Source organism: Gadus macrocephalus, chromosome 4 (genome assembly GCF_031168955.1).
Source record: "Gadus macrocephalus chromosome 4, ASM3116895v1".
Classification (NCBI taxonomy): Eukaryota; Metazoa; Chordata; class Actinopteri; order Gadiformes; family Gadidae; genus Gadus; species Gadus macrocephalus.
In genome coordinates, this window is record NC_082385.1 from 26,305,611 (window position 1) to 26,327,788 (window position 22,178).

The following is a 22,178-nucleotide window of genomic DNA, read 5'->3' on the forward strand; positions in this document are numbered from 1 at the left end:
AGAGGGAGAGACGTCGGAGGACCCAACGCAGTATATTCATAATATTATAATGACCACGGAAGAGGCAGTGAATGAAGTATTGAATAGAAAGAGATTTATTAGATAGGCCTACCTAATAAACCGTTGGAACACACAAGACCGGAAACATAGCAACGCCGGTAAACAAACCCCGAGAAGCCCAATCCCTATGAGAGCTCCCCGCGCTACGGCCATCCGGAGGCGCACAGAGCTTTTGGCCGTGATATTATGCATACAAATATTATATTATATATAGAGCTCCGGGAGTCAAAACGGCCACATTGACTTTCTCCTCCATGCTGCAGTTCACCCCGGACTGCACTGCACTGAGTTTGATGGTTGAACGCTGATTGGCTGTTACGTTATACATGTGACTCAGTGACCACGCTGTTGGCTGTCATCACGCGAAATTCGCGTCAAAGTTCAAATATTTGAACTCGAGGGAATTTTTCGCGCGACAAATTCTCGTGAACGCGCCCGCCTCTGCACGGCAAAAGTGTGGCGCGACAAATCAAAAATTGTCGCCCGTTTTCTCTCGCGAAAAATTCGCCCCAAACGCGTCTATACGTTCACTTTGTATGGGATCCTGTCGCCCCGTCACGTTTGGTGTGAACACACAGCGCGTCGCTCGCGTCACTCGCGTCGTTTACGCGCGTTGCTCGCGTTGACTAAGTAACGGCCCATGGCTTGAGACGATTATGTAACGGAATTATGGTGACGTAAAGGTTAGAGTCGGGAGAAAAGCACACATTTAGGAGGGGAAAAAAACACTAGGATGTTTTTGGATTCATTGCTAGCCATCTATATCAATGAAAGCTGTTTCAATTGAATCAGTTGAACTTCACTAAAGACTTACAGAGCCAATGAACTCAAAAACATTTTTGTTTTGATTTGAACATGGTAATATCTCTTATATGATTGTCAATATAGTAATCTGCCATTTTATCACTGTTACTGAAATAAGACCCTAACTGTCTCCGCAAAACGGTTGGCAGTGGTTGACTGCAGGGTCCAAGAGATGGTATAACTGGTGTGTGGCACATTTCATAACCAACATTGTTCATTATAATGCTCATGAAAAAGGAACAGAGAGTTACCGTAGGTCATAACCATGGGGATAACCTTCCTTCCTGGAACTCTCCGCCCTAACAGATTTTTTATGTTCATAGTCTATAAGCCTTTTTTTTATAAATTATAGACTCGAGAGCATTAACAAAAAGGAAAAGTTTATCAGGGTAAAATAAAACATGAACAAGCCAACTGTTTTGTAGACAGAATTAGGATTTTATAACGTATGAGTCGGCCTGCATGCATAATGAGCTGTGATGACTCGGCCTGAATGCGTAAATAACAATGATGTGAGTCGTAAATTCTTAATTTAAAATATATATACGTTTTGCACACACACACGCACCTTTGCAAGGTCTCCCCCAGTATTTTTGAGCGGTATTCCGGCAGAATATCGTCCAAGTCCTCTCCTTCAACGGAAAATTTGTTACCGATACCGAAGAAGGGGTTCAGCCAGTTTGCGTGGAAGACAGTTTAGAACGACTAAAATCATAGTAGCCTATTGGCTTCCAATTTGTACAATTCAGTATAGTCTTAGAGTAGTCTTTTTATTTATTTTTTTAACTTTCTTAACTTTTATTACTTTTGTTCGTTCTTATTTGTTTCACTTCTAACCCGGTGAAGTCCTACCCTCTCTAACGAGGCTGCTTTTGAGTGTTTTAGTGCTTTTTTTAGTGATTGTTTTTTATGCCGCAGCAACAAGCTGCCTTTGTTTACTCCGGGGAACAGCTGTTTGCGCTAATGCCGACCGGCATAGTGGACAGACCAGCTGATATCCCACCTGAATTCTGGAGGAAAGCTAACCGGGGATGCAGAGGAGGGAAACAATGTCGTGGGATGAGAGGAGGGTCGAGACGGGAAGGGCTTATGGATAGGAGAAGATTTAAGCCGTGTCTCCCCTCGGTTGTTATGGGAAATGTGCGGTCTCTTAGCAACAAAATGGACGAGCTGACGGCGCTGACGCGGAGCCACCGGGAGTACCGGGAGTGCAGCCTGATGTGTTTTACTGAGACATGGCTGCACAGGGACATTACGGACCAGATAGTCTCCGTGGATGGCTTCCACACCATCCGAGCTGACCGGGATTGTATTGAGAGCGGTAAGCGGAAAGGAGGGGGGGTTGCCGTTTTTGTAAACAGCAGTTGGTGCAATCCTGGTCACATCACCATTAAAGAACAGCTCTGTAGCCCGGATGCTGAACTGCTCGCCGTTGGACTTCGTCCATACCATCTGCCTAGAGAGATCCCGCATGTTATCATTGTTGTACTGTATATCCCTCCCTCTGCAAACCCAACATCTGCCAGCAGCATCGTCCACACCACCATCTCCAAACTCCAGACTCAACACCCCAGTGCCCTCATCATCATTTCGGGAGACTTTAACCACGTCACCTTGGATAGAGTTCTGCCGACCTTCAAGCAATATGTGAGCTGTCCTACCAGAGAGGAGAGGACCCTGGACCTGATGTATGCTAACATTAAGGATGCATACATCTCCTCTTCTCTCTCCCCTCTGGGCAGGTCAGATCATAACCTGGTTCACCTCAAACCCTGCTATGTGCCTCTGGTGAAGAGGAAGCCTACGACCACAAGGACTGTGAGGAGGTGGTCGTGGGAGGCTTATGAGGCACTGCAGGGCTGCTTTGAGGTGACTGACTGGCCTGCAGACATTGATGGGCTTACAGAGTGCATCACAGACTATATCAACTTCTGTGTGGACTGCAATGTCCCTGCACGGACTGTTACCTGTTATGCCAACAATAAGCCGTGGATCACCAAGGACATTAAGGCCATCCTGAATGAAAAGAAGAGGGCGTTCAGAGATGGCAACCGTGATGAGGTGAGGAGAGTACAGGTGGTACTCAAACTTGCAATCAAGGAGGCAAAAAGCAGATACAGGAGAAAGCTGGAGAATAAACTCCAGCAAAACAACACGAGGGATGTGTGGAGTGGTATGAGAAACATCACTGGGTTCCAGAAGACTGGTGGCATGGGGTTTGAGGGCTGTGTGGACCGGGCCAATGAACTGAACCTATTTTTCAATAGGTTTGATACTGCGGCCCCTCCCCCACAAGACTCTTCTGCTGGCTGCCAAACACCTACTGCCACTCCACCTCCCCCTACTCCTTCTCCTTACAGACCTCTTGTCTGCCCCTTGACACCTCAATTCACTCCTACCTACTCCACCCCTCCTCTCTGCTCTGCATCATGTCCTCTACAACCTGAGGACCTCACCCCTCCCCCAACTGTCACCTCTACAGTGTCCTTCACGCCTGACCTGGTGAGAAGACAGCTAACAAGACTCCACTCCGGCAAAGCTGCAGGCCCTGATGGTGTGTTGCCCAGGGTGCTTAAAGCCTGTGCCCATCAGCTGTGTGGAGTACTGAATCTGGTCTTCAGCCTGAGCCTGCACCTCCAGAGGGTCCCCGTGCTGTGGAAGACGTCCTGCCTCGTTCCTGTACCTAAGAAGCCGCGTCCCAACGGCCCTCAGGACTACAGACCGGTGGCCCTGACGTCCTACGTCATGAAGACCCTGGAGAGGCTCATCCTGGAGCAGCTAAGGCCTATGGTCAGCCCCTTCACTGATCCACTACAGTTCGCCTACCAGCCCCGCCTGGGAGTTGAGGACGGCATCATCTACCTGCTGAACAGAGTCTACACTCATCTGGACAAGCCGGCAAGCACTGTGAGAGTCATGTTCTTTGATTTCTCCAGTGCCTTCAACACCATCCGTCCGGCTCTACTGGGTGAGAAGATGACTGCGATGGAGGTGGAGGCCCCCATCGTGTCCTGGATTTGTTGATTACCTGACGGGCAGACCACAGTACGTACGCCTACAGAACTGTGTGTCTGACAAGGTGGTCAGCAACACTGGGGCCCCACAGGGGACTGTCCTCTCTCCCTTCCTCTTCACCCTTTTCACCTCAGACTTTAACTATTGCACTGAGTCCTGCCACCTTCAGAAGTTTTCTGATGACTCAGCAATAGTTGGCTGCATTGAAAAGGGGGATGACCGTGAATACAGGACTGTTGTGGACAACTTTGTCACTTGGAGTGAGCTGAATCACCTGCAACTCAACGTGACAAAGACGAAGGAGCTCATTGTGGATCTGAGGAGGGAGAAAACAGCAGCTGTGACCCCTGTTTCCATACAGGGGGTCCCAGTGGACACTGTTGAGGAATACAAGTACCTGGGGGCGTACTTCAATAACAAGTTGGACTGGACTAGAAACGCCGAGGCTGTCTACAAAAAAGGCCAAAGCCGACTCTTTTGCCTCAGGAGGCTGAGGTCCTTTAACATCTGCCGGACGATGCTGAGGATGTTTTACGAGTCTGTTGTAGCCAGTGCAATCTTCTTCGCTGTCACATGCTGGGGCAGTGGGATGAGGGTTGCAGACACCAACAGACTTGAAAGACTGATTAGGAGGGCCGGTGATGTTGTGGGGGAGGAACTGGACACCCTGACGACCGTGGCAGAGAGGAGGATGCTGTCCAGGCTTCAGTCCATCTTGGACAATGTCTCACACCCTCTCTATGACACACTGGCCCTGCAGAGGAGCACCTTCAGCAGGAGATTCCTCTCACCCAGATGCACCACAGAGCGCCACAGGAAATCTTTCCTGCCTGTGGCCATTAAACTTTACAACGCCTCCCTTAGAATGTCAGACACCGTCCCTCTCTGTAATCTCTGACCTCAAACAAGGACTATAATTCTTGCACCTTTTGCACAATACTGTACAATTCTTTTTGTACAGTGCTGTCTTTTGTGTATGTATGTGTATGCATGTATATATATATATGTATATATATATGTATGTATGTGTATGTGTGTATATATATGTGTATATGTATGTGTATGTGTATATGTATGTGTATGTATGTATGTGTATATATATGTAAGTATGTATGTATATATGGTGTTGTATATATATTTATATTTAAATTTGTTATTTTGTTTTTCTTAGGTTGTATCTTTTATCTTTTGTGCATGTATGTGTATTTATGTTGTATGTATATGTATGTATGTATGTATATATGTATATGTATGTATGTATGTATATATGTATGTATGTGTATGTATATGTATATATATGTATATGTGTGTGTGTGTATGTATGGATATGGATATATATATGTTATTTTTTATATTATATTTTATTCTTATTATTATTTGTGTATGTATATCTGGAGCTCGTGACAAAAATAATTTCCCTCTGGGATTATTAAAGTATTTATCTATCTATCTATCTATCTATCTTTTATGAGGGCATACACATTTTACAAGGTAACAACTGTACTCCCAATTCTTTTGCATCTTAAAAAAAAAGAAGAGAAAAAGAAACAGTCAGGGAAATATCTTAAGCAGCCGGGAAACATGTTTAAAAAAAGATGAAATTGTTAAATAAATCAAAATAGATTAAGTGTAAATTATATACAAGCATTGTTCAATTAATGACCAACAAACATTTCAAATACTAGTCTCAGGACAGCTGTCTGGGCGACATCACGTCAAAAAGACGCAACCCATATTTTCAACAGAAATTTGACAGTATGTTCAATCGTTAATCAATATACCTTGGTTTTGTGGACGATACATGTTTCAGATCAAATAAAGGCACCACTAAATATTCAGTCAGGTCAAGGTAAGACGATAAATGGAAGTCAGACAAAATCTATTCACGCAACATAAATAGGGTTAAGGTTACGTTTTGCAACTCCAATGGCACTTCCAGATTCAACCGATTTTTTATCTTGATACTCTCTCACCTTCCTACTAAGAAACTATAACAAATCATAATTTTGTGTTGCCAAACAAGGGAACTACTTTGCTCAGCATATCACCACATATGCATTGGCTCTAAAAGCTCATATCTAATGTAAACGTGTTTAGTATATATTTTTAGACATGTAACATGCGTATGCCATTATCAAACAATTTTAGTGTTAACACTGCTTTGGAGTTAACCTATATACATTTCCGTTGTTGCTAGCAAACATGCTGTTATTATGGGATACATTTACAGTAGGTTTAAAGGAAGTAAAAGCATTCTTTCCTACATGAATGTAGTAAGTATGGACTATATTCTGAGTGACATCCACACGTATTACTCATCTACATCTTCTGTGCACTGAGATTATCTTCTTTTGCTTAACTAACTAAGGGGTTGACTAACCAAGTCGACCCCTAAATCTGGGAAACTCTCTTTATCTTGCTCACCCCTGCTTTATGACAGCCACAAAACCCCCTTCAGTCTCTATACTCCCTTATATGTTAAGGATATAGTTAATGTTACAGTCAAAGTTAAAACATTGCCTGTTTCATGAGTGAATTCCACAGCCACATTGGTATTGTTGACAGTTGGTTGAAGGTATGCTTTTTTGCACACACAGAGCACTACGGACCCATAAACCCATGCATTTGGAATTGGAGCATTTCTCTGACTTTTTCGTGCTACAGAGAAGAACATTGAAATTCAATGCATTTCAATCAATTTCGACTTCAGAAGGGGGGCGGGATGCATAACTGCCACCTCTATTTATGGATGCATCAAACAACAATCAGATTTTTCTATATTTTTTGGTTTTGGTTTGTTGGTTTGTTTAGGAAAATAGATTATGCAGTGACAATCGCTATGATCAAGGTTTGGGACTGCACGTGTGTACGTGTACGTGTACGTGTGTGTGTATGTGTGTGTTTTTTAAAGTCGTCCAAATTACAATATTTGATGACTAGTAGTTTCAGTGCAAAACAAATAGTTTGAGTAAACCACATTTTGTATATCCTGGGGTATTTACTTCTAGGAAATAGTAAATGCTAGTGTATTTAGACTGTATGCATTTCTTACCTGCGACTGCTCAAAGCACTTTACAATAAGTGCCTCACATTCACCCATTCGCTCGCACACACGCACACAATGTTTGGTACATGAGCTTTAGCTTACACTCAGGTAAAACTTTCAAGAACTTAAAGTATATCAACCTGAGAAGAACTATGTACAGTCCACTGTTGGACAGGCGCCCGTCCCCCACCCCTTAATACTAATGTTATTGTGTTGACTCGAAACGTCAACTCAACCTCTTGTCCATTTTGGTATTGATTGTTGTTTGTAAAAAATAATTGTAATAATTCAAAACCTGCCCAAATTATATGTTCTCGCCCACATTCTTCCTGCCTAAAGTGATCAAAAGTAGCCCAATTAGGCGGTCCCGCCCAATCTGTCAACACTGCATGCAGGAGCCTCAAACCAGACTACTCGTTCTCAAAAAGATTCACTGAGTTTGGTAAGTTGGACAAGATGAGTCAGTAGAAGTAGACACACCTTTGTATGTCAAATCGTGTGTGTCCTTTCCATTAAGTGAGTCTATTCTCAATTTTAAAAGCGTTCTAATAGGAGAGGCCACAGAGGCCATGTACAAGGGCACAAGAGCCAAGGTGGTAACCCCAGATGGCATCAGCGAGGAGTTCGACATCCTGGCAGGGGTGCAGCAGGGGGACACTCTTGCCCCCTTCCTCTTTATCATAGCCTTTGACTACGCGCTCAGGAAAGCCATCAACGGGCGGGAGCAGGAGCTGGGCTTCACAATCACACCAAGGAAGTCTAGAAGAAGCCCTGCTGTAGCCCTGGCAGACCTAGACTACGCAGATGACTTCTGCCTGGTGTCTGACCGCGTGGAGCAGGCACAGGAACTCCTGAACAGAGTAGAGGTGGAATGTGCCAAGGTTGGCCTCAGACTGAACATAAAGAAGACTAAGGTAATCACCTATAACATCTGCACAGACCATCTGCCGATTACAACATCAGAAGGCAGCTCTTTGCAAGAGGTCAATGACTTCAAATACCTGGGTTCATGGGTAAACTCCACAGAACAAGACCTTAAGATCAGGAAGGCAATGGCGTGGAGGGCCCTGAATGTTATGTCGAGCGTGTGGCGCTCAAATCTCCCCCGTCGCATAAAGCTGAGCCTATTTCATGCCACTGTGGAGTCCGTCCTCCTGTATGGCTGCGAAAGCTGGACCCTGACGCCCACCCTGCAGAAGTCCTTGGATGGGTGCTACACCAGGATGCTACGAGCAGTGCTGAATGTAGACCAGAATGCCCACATTACCAACAAGGATCTGTACGGGCGGCTGCCGAGGCTCAACCAGAAGGTAGCATCCAGGAGGATGAAGCTGGCCGGCCACTGCCACAGACATCGGGAGCTCCCGGCCAGCAGGCTGGTCCTGTGGGAACCAACGCGCGGGCATCGATCGCGAGGACGTCCCGCGCTAACGTACGTGGACGTGCTTAAGAAAGATGCGGGAGCTGAAAGTTCCTCGGAGCTGGCCGGGTGTATGGAGAACCGAGAGGATTGGAGACTCCGATGGAAGCTCGTCTGAGGACGACCGAGAGAGAGAGAATAGGAGAGACCGTTGTGTCAACAAATGTGAGTCTCCATAGGGAACTATCCTTACCACACAAACAACCGATGCTCAACAAGCATGTTTCCAATTGTATTTGTTATTTAGGTGAAACAAGAAATACCAGAACAGTTTAGGTTTTACATTTGGTTTCTAGGCTAATATTTTTACTTTGTATTCCTCCGCGACATCCGAAATATCTAGCTTTTGTGATGAAGACATCACCTTTGGCGGGTCACATCTTCACCCAGGGCCCAGAGGAAGTCAAGGAGACCAACTCTAAGTAGGCCTATACTAAGAGGGTAAAAATAAACAAAATAAAATTACACAGAAAATCTGTTTAAATTACGAATAACTAGCGCTTCACGCAGCTTTCACCTAATTAATATTTATATCATTTCATATCTATAAAAATATATAGCTGATCCTTGTCATTTTTGTCATGAGATGGACACATTTTGATCTTATATAAATGTTTGCCAATGGTAGTTTGTTCACTAGGGAGTACATTTTTTCATTAGGTAGCCTCTAGTGGCCTTACAGTTGTAGACAGTTGCTTTTTCCTGCAGAAGTGGAACAGTATTTATAAGACTTAAAATACCCTGGATGGATTGACTCAGATGGACGTGTTTTTTCTCTTGAGAAACTTTCTAGGTCCGATACTTAAATAAATAGCTACAGTCATAATAGTCCAGGTTTGAGGCTTAATTCATTCATCATAATTTAGTAAAGGAAAACAAGCAACAAATTGTGTTGGATGACTTTTATGGTTGATTTCAGTCCCAACCACAAATATAGTATTGACATTTTCAAACATATCCGCCGATTTCCAATGGATCCGTTACTATCAGTCATCCATCTTCCATTGAAATAAATGTATGGAAAGGCAACACTGCAACCAGTTGTGAACAGAGCATTACTCAATTACATTCAACATTTGTCTCAGCATACTTCCATTTACATAAACTTAAAAATATATTTTTTTCTCTTAACATCACAATAAAATGCTACTGAAAAACATTTACATATAGATTGTTGAGAATTCAAGGGTAACTCTCTCTCGCTCAATCTCTTTGTTAAAAGTACAATAACAATTACAATCCAAACGGAAACTCAAATTGCAGAAATGCATGTAGGACGATAATTGTGTCTTGGAAAATCTCACTTTTTGGCTGTGCTTGCTTAAAGGCTTTTACAATAAGACAACACAGGCCTCACCAACTCTAAAGGTACGGCCACACCAACCACGTTACTCGCGTAAGACGCGTATAAAATCGGCAATTTTTCCATAGGGAACCATTGGTTTACGCGCGTATGAGGCGCGTACATGCGTTACATGCGTAAAAGCAACATTTTACTCGCGTTAGCGGCGTATGAGCTGCGTACATATACGCGTGTACATATACGCGTGTACATATACGCGTGTACGCGAGGAGTTCAAAAAATTGAACTTTTTACGCTCATACGCGTGATGCTTAGCCGCGATAGCCAATCAGCGTGGAGCTTGACCCGACGTCACTGGCAGAGAGTAGTGACACTTGCACAGAAGCATACGGCCGACATCTTTCTTTATTCTGGGTGGAAATAGTAACATAGTTACGCCATTAAATGCGTTTATGGAAACATTTTTAGCGAGAAATGTGCATTTTACTTTCATAATGTTCGCTCGGTGAATGTGAAGGATGTTTGGTTTGATAGTTATGACGAAGAGTGAACGCTCCGTTCACTTGCATGGACAGAGTCTCTGGTTGCTAAGCAACCTCAACGTCTTGGCGGACTATTTCTCTGCTGATCAACACTACGAATGCTGGAAACACACCAGACACACCATGTGAAGTTATTTAACCCGATTATTGTTATTTATATCCGAGATTATTTAATCTAACCCGATCCAAGCTCTATCATGCACCCAAACACGGCGGCGTTTGGGTTTCCTTCCTCGGACTCCTCCTAAATCCAGCGCAGCCACAGGCGCGTAGCTGCGTACGTAGGACAATTTTTGACACAAAATGGTCAAGCAACATTTTAGCTGCGTTACGCGCGTACATCTTTACGCGGTTACGCGTTTGGTGTGTTCGTACCTTAAGGACATGCAGGCAACATCATGGCCAACAGGAGGTGCTGTTAAACTTGCACCCAACTTATGGGTAGGTACAGCTTGTTCTAGTTGACCGTGACATGGCTTAGCATTTAATACATTCATCAGGGTTATTTTCCTCACCTGAGATTGAGATCAGAACCATAGCAAGGCACTGAAAACGCACAATTGTCCTTGAAAAGATTTAAGTGAAAAGGAAAGTTTTCACTGATCTTGAAACGTGGTAAAGGCACTTAACAAAGCAGCAGCCAGCTATGAAGCCATTTCGCGTAACAACAACACCTTGATGAGGTAAATAATAATTTGAGGTTGTGTAGTTGGTTTTTGTTTCATTTCTTACACCAGTGTCTATTAACACTTGGTTTGAAAGAACTCCCATACCCGAGAACATCCTGGTTCCACTTGTGGCTTAGAAGAGCCGCATGTTCTCAAAGCCCAACTCTTCCGTCATTACCGCAAGCACTGTTATAGTGTAGCACCGCCACTCTTGTATGAAGGCAGAGATTGGCTGAGTGGTTTTACATGGGCGTCTCGTGGATCACGTTGGTGGTGCTGCCGTGCTTGCTGCTGGGCTGACTCTTGTTCTCGTAGGCCTGGGAGCAAGAGGGGGGAAGATTTTGAAATGTAAGCGTTACTTTCTTTTACACTCTAGTGTAAAAAGGAATCCCTTGTTGTCATCAATATGTGTGACCAAACCCAATCAGAGCACTCAACTCTGCAGTTATTTTTGTCGGTTTTTAACCTCTTAGTAGACCTTGTATAATATTATCTATCAGATTTTGACACTACAGGCTGCTTTTTACGTGTGCTTGTTTGTTGTCTTGTACGTTGTCTGTCTTGGTTTCAGTGCCCTAATGCGCGGTAGTTCGCACCATGCAAACATAATTCCTAACGGAAAAAATAAGTTATTTGAATTTTACTAGTGCCACGTTGACTGGCCCTTATGATGAAATGTTCCTTTGTACAATGAAAACATTAGAACAATTTATGTGCAAAGAATGACGTTAGCCGTCAGCGTGTGGAGCACCTTCCTTTAACTGTTACGGTAGCATTTACCAGACCAATTATAACATTGAAGGAAGACTCGTGAGGCACGGAGCTGAGTCCTTTTTTTCTGTCTTTTAACTAAAAAGCTCAACCTCAAAATTCCCAATGAAGCCCGATCAAGATGTCACTCAGTGTGTCCTGCATATAGCTCTTTGGCAACTATAACTTAGCAAAAATACATTAAAGTCCAATCCTCACTGTTGAGCAGAGATCTTGTATGTCCGAAACAGTTAGTATTCAGGGAATTACTTTGTTCATTTTTTCATAAAGTTGGTAATGTGTCTTTACATATGGCAAGTTATTGCACTTTTTATATTGTGTGCTTGGATTTTCCTAAGTTGCAGGTGTCTTGAGATGAAGTGTCTGATAATTGTCTCAATGAGGACCAGCAGCACTCACCTGCTTCGCGGAGGCAAAGAGGTCCTCTGCCTCCTGCTGGCCGGTCTGCTGCACCATCTTATAGAAGATGCCCTCAGGGTCTTGCAGGAGGGTGTAGGGCGCGTCGTAGGCCTGGATCTCCCCCGCGTCGAGCACCTGGACACACAGTGGCCTCTCAGGTCAAAAGATGCTCCGTAACGACAGGTCAGGAACACTAAAGCAGAGCTGCCATTATTTTATGTCCTCCTGTTGACCCAACTCTGACTTTTGACACAAGGCATTCTTGAGTTAGGTTATCTCTGATCAACAGATTTCGAAAGTAGTTTGCGGTTCACCAATCAAAAGTCCTCAGGATTGCTAGCTCCAACCATACTATACCGTACTAATGGTAACTGGTCAAGAGCCAGCATGGGTGCTCAGCATACTTAGGTTGGGAGCACAGTAGACTTAGGTTGGGAAGAGTAGTTAGGAACGAGAAGGTATAAGGAGAGGCTGGAGGATGGGTGAAGAAAGTGAGGAGGAACTAGGAGGACAGGGAATTGAAAGATACAGTTGGGAGGAAGGTGGCAGAGTTAGGAAGGAAGGAGGAGCAGTGTTTTGAGGGAGAGGAGAAGGCGAGGGTAGGAGTTAGTAAAGGCTCCAGGTGGCAGGGAGGAGGGGTAGAATGGTGTGGTTACTAGAGGAGAAGAGGGTCACTCACCATGATGCGGTCGCTGTCTATGATGGTGTTGAGCCTGTGAGCGATGGTGAGCACCGTGCAATCTCTGAACTTTTCCCGGATCGTCCTCTGGATCAGCTCGTCCGTCCTATGGACGGCGAAATACAAAACTCAGACTTGAAGAGCAACAGAAACTAAGGTGGAGCAACAGCAGCACCCCCGGTGGTCAAACACACTCTACTACAAGCGCAGACTTGTACCTGGGGTCGACGTTGGCCGTGGCCTCATCGATGATGAGAATGCGGTTCTTCCTCAGGATGGCTCTGGCCAGACATACCAGCTGCCTCTGGCCCACGCTGAAGTTGGAGCCCGACTCGGCCAGTAGCGTCTCCATCTTGGCGGGAAGCTCCTCCACCACAGACTTCAGCTGAACCTGCACCCGGAGAAAACAGAGAACCAACACACGGAACCACTTCCTTCAACACACGGAACCACTTCCCTCAACACATAAAACCACTTCCTACAGAACACAAACACTTCCTTCAGTGTGTGTGTTTATAATGTAACTGGTATGGGGACAACATTTGTTCCAAGGTTGTGAGGAGGGGTAGAAGGGCTACTGACCTCCTGCAGAGAGTTCCAGAGCTCTTCATCAGAGTGCTGGCTGAAAGGGTCCAGGTTCTTCCTCATGGTGTCAGTGAATAGCACAGGATCCTGGGGAACCAATCAGAGGAGAGCTCAGCAACAGACCCTCCAGAATCATGTTATGAGCCAGCCGTCTCCTCCCAGAAGCAGGAGTAGGAGGAGTACCTGAGGAATAATGGACATCTTCTGGCGCAGGTCGTGGAGGCCGAGCTCAGAGGTTAGTATTCCGTCCACGTAGATCTTCCCCTGGGGTTCTGCCAGGCGGAACAGGGCCGACACCAGGGAGCTCTTCCCAGCACCGGTTCTCCCCACCACGCCAACCTGAAGGACACACGGAGAGCACAACCAATCACACTCAGAACGGGTCATCCCTGGATGTTGCAGAGTTGTGGCAGTCAAACCAAGATGTCCCACCTTCTCCCTAGGTAGGAACGCGGCGTTCATGTTACGGAGGACCACCGGCCCGTCGGCGCTGTAGGAGAAGTTGACCCCGTCGAAGGTCACCAGGCCTTGGCTCGGCCAGTCAAGCGGGGGACGCTTCTCGGTTTCCCATGGTGCTTCGCTCTCCAGCTCTGTGTACTCCATCACTCGCTCCACTGAGGTCATCTTAAGAGAGAGTAATGTTTTAAACTCAAAAAGGGCCCCAATTTTATATATACTTAAATGGACATCACAAGTAGGGAGTGTCGGCTTGAGTTGGAACAATCCATCATACACCTGGATGGTCACTCTAAATTAACTTTACAATACAGGACAACAACGCAAACGCATCGTCACATTGGTTGACCAAAGACTATTGGTATGATCCAGATGCCTCGGACACCAGCCTTTCGAGTTGCAATTGTGACCTCATTTCCGGTCTGGGAGCACTTATAGCGTTCCGGTTCATCTTTGTGATTGTGACTAGGGATGCACCGATATGAAAATTCTGACCGATACCCGATATTAAAATTGCTGTTACGGCCGATAACCGATATTTACCGATATTGGTATAAAAACAAGTTTCTATGATGATTTTGTATACTGAAGAACATGTAAACACTGTGAATATGAAAAAGTTATTTCTTTCTTTATTTACCAAAACTTCGAAATACATTGTTTCTTCATCAAGTTACAGGGCATCCATAACAAACACAAGTTACAAACAGTGTTAGTTTTAGGCTACTTTTACAACTTGCATCTATGAAAAAGTTTGGATCATAAATCACAATAACGATCACGAATCAAAATATCTTGACAAGGTTTTATAACTTAAATCAAATTTGCCAATATTCATGGAAATCTGTGAAATAGGCTAAATCAAATATATCAAGGGAGGTTGGTTGTAGTCTTTTCACTCGGTTCTAGCCCGGTTCTAGCTAGTCTAGTTGTAATCCCCATAGGCCCAATAGTAAACCCAGAAATGTTGAGTACCCTAAAGTTTTATTGCAGAAATGTCATATATAGACCTAATGGATGGAATTCAACTTGGTTGCTAAAAGTTGCACTTTTGGCAATTTGCATAATTAGCATAAATAGGCAATTAAGGCGAGCCACTACAGGTGAATAGGGTAAAAAAATAAATACAAAGATATCACCATGAAACTTTCTGAGTTGATTACCTATATTAAGATGAGAAAGAAATGTATTGCATGTTTTTTGTATTTTAATTTTTACATATGCAAATGAGGCCCTATCTCGTTAAATGTGCTCTAATTTGCATACACACAAAATCCGATCGCGTGATAATGCCAAGCTCAAAATTATTTTTCCAGTGGACTGGGCTGGCTATAACGCATACAAAGACAGAAAATCACAAACTAGTCTAAAACTATTGTAGTGTTTGGGCCCCTTATAGATTCTCCACCTTCACACCCGGATACCGTGCTCACAACCCTAGACTACCTTGAGAGATCACTGAAGAGCTTTGGCATGAAGTATGCACGCATCACAGTGGACCTGCAGCTCTACATTGTGGCGTGTCTAATCCAATGGAGTGACCCAATGCGATGGAAGTCTGTCACCATCCATCCTGGAATGATGCACACTCTGATGTCATTCCTTGGCTGCATTGGATTCTTGATGAAGGGTTCTGGCATGGAACAACTGCTTGCCGTGGCATTTATAACAGTGCTTGCATCGCCAACATTCTCAATGAAAAATCCTAGACAAATGCACTGCGTGCATATCGGATGCTTATGGCTGTACTCCTGCAAGATCTTCTGCAAGACTGACCACAGACTGATGCTGCTATCACAGAATATCTGGACAAGGCACGTGAACACCCTACAGGCAGGCTTTGGGTGGACTGCCTGATTCGTCCCACCTCCATCGCACTTAATTTCCTTTGTGCAGAGAGACAGGGAGACTTCCTCCTACAGCAGCACTGTCTCAGGCAGATGATCCCGTACTTCTTTGCTGCTGAGCACCATAATTATGGGCGGTATATCACTTGGTACCTAAGGATGGCGCAGAAACTTCCACATAATGCCAAGGAAGACCTCTTAGCAGGGGCTCACGTCTGTCGCCATTCTGATGGTGGAACTACTGTACCTGCTGACCAGTTTGGTGAGCAGACCTACATTAAACAAGGAAAGGGACATGGTGGACTGAAAGGCATCTCAACCAATGAAGTGCAAGTTGCAGTGTGGATCAATTCCCATCCCATTTGCTCCCACCTTTCCCAGACAGTGGAAGAAATTTATGTAAATCAGGACATTCCAGAAAATTCAGAGGAGGAGGAAAATGTTTATGTGAATGAAAATGTGAAGCAGAATGGATGGAAACATAAGGAGGAAGGTGAGAGAAGACAAGAAATTGATAGAGGAAATCGCAATAAAATCATGGAGGAGTTCCAGCAACATTGTCATCCGTTAAAAGAGAACCAGCAAATTCTTTACAACATTGTGAATGGACAAGTGGCACCAGACATGGTGAACGTGCAGAATGCTCTTCACATTGGTGAACAGCAGAGCAAAGATTTTGCAGATTCTCTTCCTGAAGGCTTCCATAGCCCCATTGGTAAGAGAATCACAACCATGGAGGTGATGAAGAAAGCTTCGACTGTGAAAGGCAAGCCTATCTACGACATGGATGCCCTCTTTGCTCGACTCTTAGTCGTGGGGCAGCAGCTTGGCATAGAGTTGATCATGAGCTCAGTCCAGTTCCACCATCACTCATTGATGAATTTGGTTGCCTGAGGAAGGGTGACAAGTCTGTCCTTGTCAAAAGATTGGGAGTACTTGATGAAAATGCTCCACTTCCCAATGTTGTTCTAGTTAATGGAAGTCAGTTGCTCTATCACATTGTCTGGCCAGTGGCAGGTACGATTAAGGACATTGCCTCAAGCATCGATACGCGCCTCTCCAATGCCTATACTGCAGCTGGAGTTAATGAGACCGTGGTCATCTTTGAACGGTACAATGACTAACCCACTGCTAAGGCTCATGAGAAGGCGAGGAGGAATTGGTGCAATTGATTATAAGCTGACAGTCAACACACCCCTTCCTTGTCGAGAAGCTGTGATGAAGAGCACATCAACCAAGACCAAGTTATCGCGCCTTCTGGGCACATTTGACCTCACCACTAATAACATCTTATTTGTGAACCACACAGACTGCATTGTGAAGCATGAGGAGGCTGACATCACCCTCATTAGCTACATGCTGCAAGCAGCTGAAGCAGGGGCTCTGACAATACGTATCCTAACTGATGACACTGACGTATTTGTTCTGTTGGTGTACTGGGCATGGAAGGCCAATGTTCAATCAACAGTGCAGATGGAGAAGTGGAATGGCACCAGCCTGGATATAAATGCCACCATCAGAGGATTGGGTGACAGCTGTCAAGGTCTCCTGGGGGATGCATGCGCTGTCGGGATGTGACACTGCCTCCTATCCCTGTGGGAAGGGCAAGACATCTGTGCTGAAAGTACTCCTAGGAAAAAACATTCCTGGTCTCAATACTGTGCTTGGGGAACCTGATGCCACTCATAGTGACCTAAAAGATACTGGGACTGAGTTCTTTATCGCACTGTATGGGCAGAAGAAGGCCAAGTCGATGAGTAACACTCGCTACCAGATCTACAGTGGCAGCAAAAAGCTTCCCAAACTTAAGAAGCTTCCTCCAACTGATGTCAACCTGATGCTGCACATACTGCGTGCTCATCTTCAGGTCATGTTGTGGAAGGCTGCAGGTCAGAGAGAGCCTCCTGCAGAGGCCAGAGACATCAGTAAGTTTGGGTGGGAGGTTGCTAAAGAAGGGGCTGTCATGCCCGCTCTTGCCATCCAGGCAGTGGCTCCAATAAATCTGCTTGATGTCACCAGCTGTACCTGCAGCACATTGAAGGCCTGCAGCAAAGGAAACTGCAGCTGCCATGCTGCAAGTATCCGTTGCACTGACTACTGCAAGTGTGAAGGGTGTGAGGCCTGCTGCTGCAACCCATTCACAATACATGTACATACCAAAAAAGACCAAGAAGATGAGACTGAAGGGAAAGAGGAAACAAATGATGAAGATGGTGAAGGCTATTGAGTGGGATTGTGTGGTTCTTGTTGTAATATATATATATATATATATATATATATATATATATATATATATATATATATATATATATATATATATATATATATATATATATATATATATATGTGTGTGTGTGTGTGTGTGTGTGTGTGTGTGTCTCCATCTGCCAATGGAGCCTCACACAGGGTGTGTGTGAAGCGCCTAGTGCAGTAGTGTAGAGGTGCTTGTAGTTAGCGCATGCTGCTTTCTGCTTGCAACTTTCTGCTTTTAGCTACCGCCGCTGGCTAGCCTCCTCAGGGGTGAAAAGAGGAGCCGAGTGCGTAAGCCTCCTCCGCCAGTACACAGCCTCTCCACCACCAAGACTTCTGCAGTGCCTCCTCGTGGCCAGACACGGTAACTGGGTACCTTGCAGTCCCAGGCTAAACTGCAGGGGATCTCGGAGCAGCAGTGGGCCCCAGAGATGTGGTGTGCAGGCCCACCATGCAGTGGATATGCCCTGACGCCCGTCAACCACTGCCCCAGCTATGGGCAAATAGCCCCACTGCCTTGTGGGTTAGTCTCTTAAGACAAAGGCTAAGGGAGCATCCCCCAACAGAAAATCACGCGCTGGCGGTGCGCAATAGGCGGGCCTAAATATGAGCTAGGTCCCGGCAGCCTCCTGCAGCTAGGATGGGGAGCTGGTCGTCCTGGGCTTACCCATGCCACCATACCCACCCCATCTTGGTGAAGATAGTGCCATTGGAGATAGCGCACCTCCTCCAGCACTTTAAAATGCTCTTTTGCGCAGGTTTCCACCTTTGACCAACGGTGAATCTTTACCTGGATCTACATCTGGTTGAAGTCTGGCGGCGTTGGGGTGTCTGACGACGGGAGCAGGTTTGAATAGACTGGGAGCTCTTAGTCAAAACCCTGCACGTCAGCGGCACAGGGTATGGGTCGCCAACAGCTGGGGTTGAGTGGCAGCTGTTCTCGGCAGACCCCTGTGCGACTGAGCAGCCCCTATTTAGGGACCGCACTGCTCACCTCAAGCGAGGAAGGGCCTAGAAAAGGTGGCCTAAAAATTGCTCACTCAGCCTACACCTGGACAGGCTACCGCACCTGTCGGGTCATTCCACTTCTGCGGTCGAAACAGAAGAAACAAATATAACCTCAAACTGGCATCATGGAATGTAAGAACCCTCCTGGACTCCTTTGGCAAATCTGATCGACCTCATAGAAGGACAGCCCTGGTTGCGGCCGAGCTGAGCCGCTATAATATCGACATCGCTGCCCTGAGTGAAACCAGGCTACTTGATGAGGGGTCTCTAACAGAAGAGGGCATGGGCTACACTTTCTACTGGAAAGGCTATCCCCAAGGTGGACAACATCTGCACGGTGTGGGACTGGCCATTAAGAACACACTACTGCCAAAATTCACTGAAACACCTGTGGGCATCAGTGAGAGACTGATGACCATCCGTATCCCCCTGGAGAAGAACCGCTATGCCACGCTACTCAGCGTGTATGCTCCAACCCTAACATCCGATAGTGAGTCTAAAGACTCCTTTTACCAAGCACTGGATGAGGCTCTCCACCGGGTCCCAAAGAACGATAAGATCTTCTTGCTTGGGGACTTCAACGCTCGAGTTGGGCAGGACAGTGGTATATGGAAGGGAGTACTTGGCAGGCATGGGATTGGTCAGGCCAACTCAAATGGTATGAGGCTACTCACCCTCTGCTCTGAGCACAACCTGACCATAACTAACACCATCTTCCAGCAAAATTTAAAGCATCATGGATGCACCCACGTTCAAAACATTGGCACCTGATTGACTATATCATCGTGAGGCGTAGCGACATCAGAGATGTTCGTCTAACCCGGGCCATGAGAGGTGCAGAATGCTGGACAGATCATCGCATGATAATGACCAAGGTCCTCATGAAAGTGCGTCCCCCGATGCGGAAACGTGGATCCAGTAGGAGGCGCTTAGACTGTGCCCGTCTGGAAGACACCATGACTAGGAACGAGTTCCGTCGCTCCCTGGCAGAGAAACTAGGGGAGCTGGAACTTCTCTTGAGTGGTGAAAATGCCACAGAACAACAGTGGACCGCTGTTACTGCAGCCCTTCATGAAGCAGCAGCCCAAACGATTGGCTTTAAAAGCAAGAACCATCAAGACTGGTTTAATAACAACTCTGAGTCAATCCATAACCTGCTAAGCAACATGCACAAAGCACATCAGGAAACCCTAAATAACCCCTCATCCAGCACTACCAGGCAGCGATGGCAGAAAGCTCGACAGGAAGTGCAGAAAACTCTGCGGACCATGCAGAACGAGTGGTGGACGGAGAAGGCACAGGAAATTCAGTCATTCGCCGATATAAATGATATGCACAATTTCTACAACGCAGTGAAGTCTATCTACGGCCCAAGAAGTCACTGCATCACTCCCCTGAAATCAGCAGATGGGCTTAAAGTCCTGAAAGACCAGGAAAGCATCCTAGGGAGGTGGGCTGAGCATTTTAATACACTGCTGAATCAGAATTCTGATGCAGACTTCACTATCTTGAAGGAACTGCCTGAATTTCCCTCTATGGACCACCTCAGCCAACCTCCAACCTTCCTGGAAGTTCTGTCAGCTGTCCGCACCCTGAAGAATAACAAGTCTCCCGGCTCTGACAATATCCCTGCAGAACTGCTTAAACAGGGAGGGTATCTGTGCACAAGAACATTACACCAGTACATCACCAAGGTTTGGGCTGATGAAAACATCCCACAACAATGGAGAGATGCCAGCATTGTTACCATATTTAAGAACAAAGGTGATAAGGCCATCTGTGGTAACCATAGGGGCATATCACTTCTTGCTGTGGCAGGCAAGGTCCTGGCCAAGGTGATGCTTCGAAGGCTCATTAACAACATCACTGACTCAATGCTACCCGAGTCACAGTGCGGGTTTAGAAAGAACAGGAGCACAGTCGACATGGTCTTCACAACTCGGCAACTCCAAGAAAAGTGCAGGGAGCAACATAAAGACTTGTTTATGGTTTTTGTCGACCTATCCAAAGCCTTCGACACTGTGAAGAGAGATCTCTTGTGGGATGTCCTAATGCGGATTGGTTGCCCCATCAAGTTCGTCAACATCCTCTGTCAATTTCACGATGGAATGACTGCTAGGGTGTCCATAAGAGGTCAAGTGTCTAACCCTTTCCCAGTGTGCACAGGGGTAAGACAAGGGTGTGTATTGGCACCAATGCTTTTTAACATCTTCCTCTTATGCGTCACCCAGCTTCTGCACAAGGGTATTGAAGAAAACAGTGGGGTGACAGTAGAGTATAGGCTGGATGGTAACCTCTTTAACATCAGGAGGCTGCAGGCGAAAACCAAACTGCATAAAGTAAGGATACTTGAGATGCAGTATGCAGATGATTGTGCTATTGTATCTCACTCTCCACAAGGCCTCCAGTCTGTTCTAGATGCAGCAGTTAGGGCATACAGCAGGATGGGGTTGACCATCAATACAGCCAAAACAGAGGTAATCTGCCAATGGAGTACTAACATCCCACCCACACCCCCCATCTTCACTGTAGCAGGGGAAAAACTGTCAGTTGTTCCATCTTTCAAATACCTGGGGAGCATTATATCTGGAGACAACAGCATTGACAGTGAGGTCCAAAACAGGTTAAATCAAGCATCAGCTGCCTATGGGAGACTCAGGCGCCGGGTTTTTCAGAACAAGAACCTTCATTTAAACACAAAAATCAGTGTCTACCAAGCAATCTGCATCACCACCCTCCTCTACAGCTGTGAAGCCTGGGTTACTTACAGCCGCCACATCAAGTCCCTGGAACAGTTTAACATCCGCTGTCTGCAGCGCATCCTAGGAATCACTTGGCGTGACCGAGTGCCGCACACTGAGATCCTTCGGAGGACAGGCTGCCAAAGTATTGAGGCCACAATCACTCGGCACCAACTGCGTTGGCTGGGGCATGTGACAAGGATGCCCTACAACCGTCTGCCCCGCAGAGTGTTATATGGCCAGCTACACCAAGGCCAGCGCTCTGCTGGAGGTCCAAAGAAACGCTTTAAAGACCAGATGAAAGTGGCGCTTAAAAAGTGCAAAATAAAACCTGGAGACCTGGAGAACATGGCTGCTGACCGCAACACCTGGCGGCAGCTGTGTCTAGATGGGACCAATACATTGGAGGAAGAAAGGACTGCCAGAAGACATCAAAGAAGGCTCAGGAGAAACACACCCACACCCATGACTGCCAGCAACACCAATACCATGTATACATGCCCTACCTGCAACAGAGCCTGTGGATCCAGGATTGGGCTATTTAGCCATCAGAGAACTCACCGGTAAAAGACAAAGATGGACGT

General features: G+C 45.8%; 1 protein-coding gene across 1 annotated transcript in view; it reads right to left on the reverse strand.

Moving 5' to 3' along the window:
* Window positions 1–9,232: 9,232 nt before the first annotated feature.
* LOC132456437 (ATP-binding cassette sub-family C member 4-like) overlaps window positions 9,233–22,178 on the reverse strand; it is a 33,795-nt gene continuing 20,849 nt past the window's right edge. The window contains exons 25-31 of the mRNA XM_060050785.1: window positions 13,725–13,916; window positions 13,476–13,631; window positions 13,290–13,379; window positions 12,926–13,098; window positions 12,708–12,813; window positions 12,029–12,163; window positions 9,233–11,175 (exon numbers count right to left, since the gene is read on the reverse strand). Coding sequence (XP_059906768.1) covers window positions 11,101–11,175; window positions 12,029–12,163; window positions 12,708–12,813; window positions 12,926–13,098; window positions 13,290–13,379; window positions 13,476–13,631; window positions 13,725–13,916 — 927 coding nt within the window. The 3' untranslated portion in view covers window positions 9,233–11,100. The remainder of the gene's footprint in view (window positions 11,176–12,028; window positions 12,164–12,707; window positions 12,814–12,925; window positions 13,099–13,289; window positions 13,380–13,475; window positions 13,632–13,724; window positions 13,917–22,178) is intronic.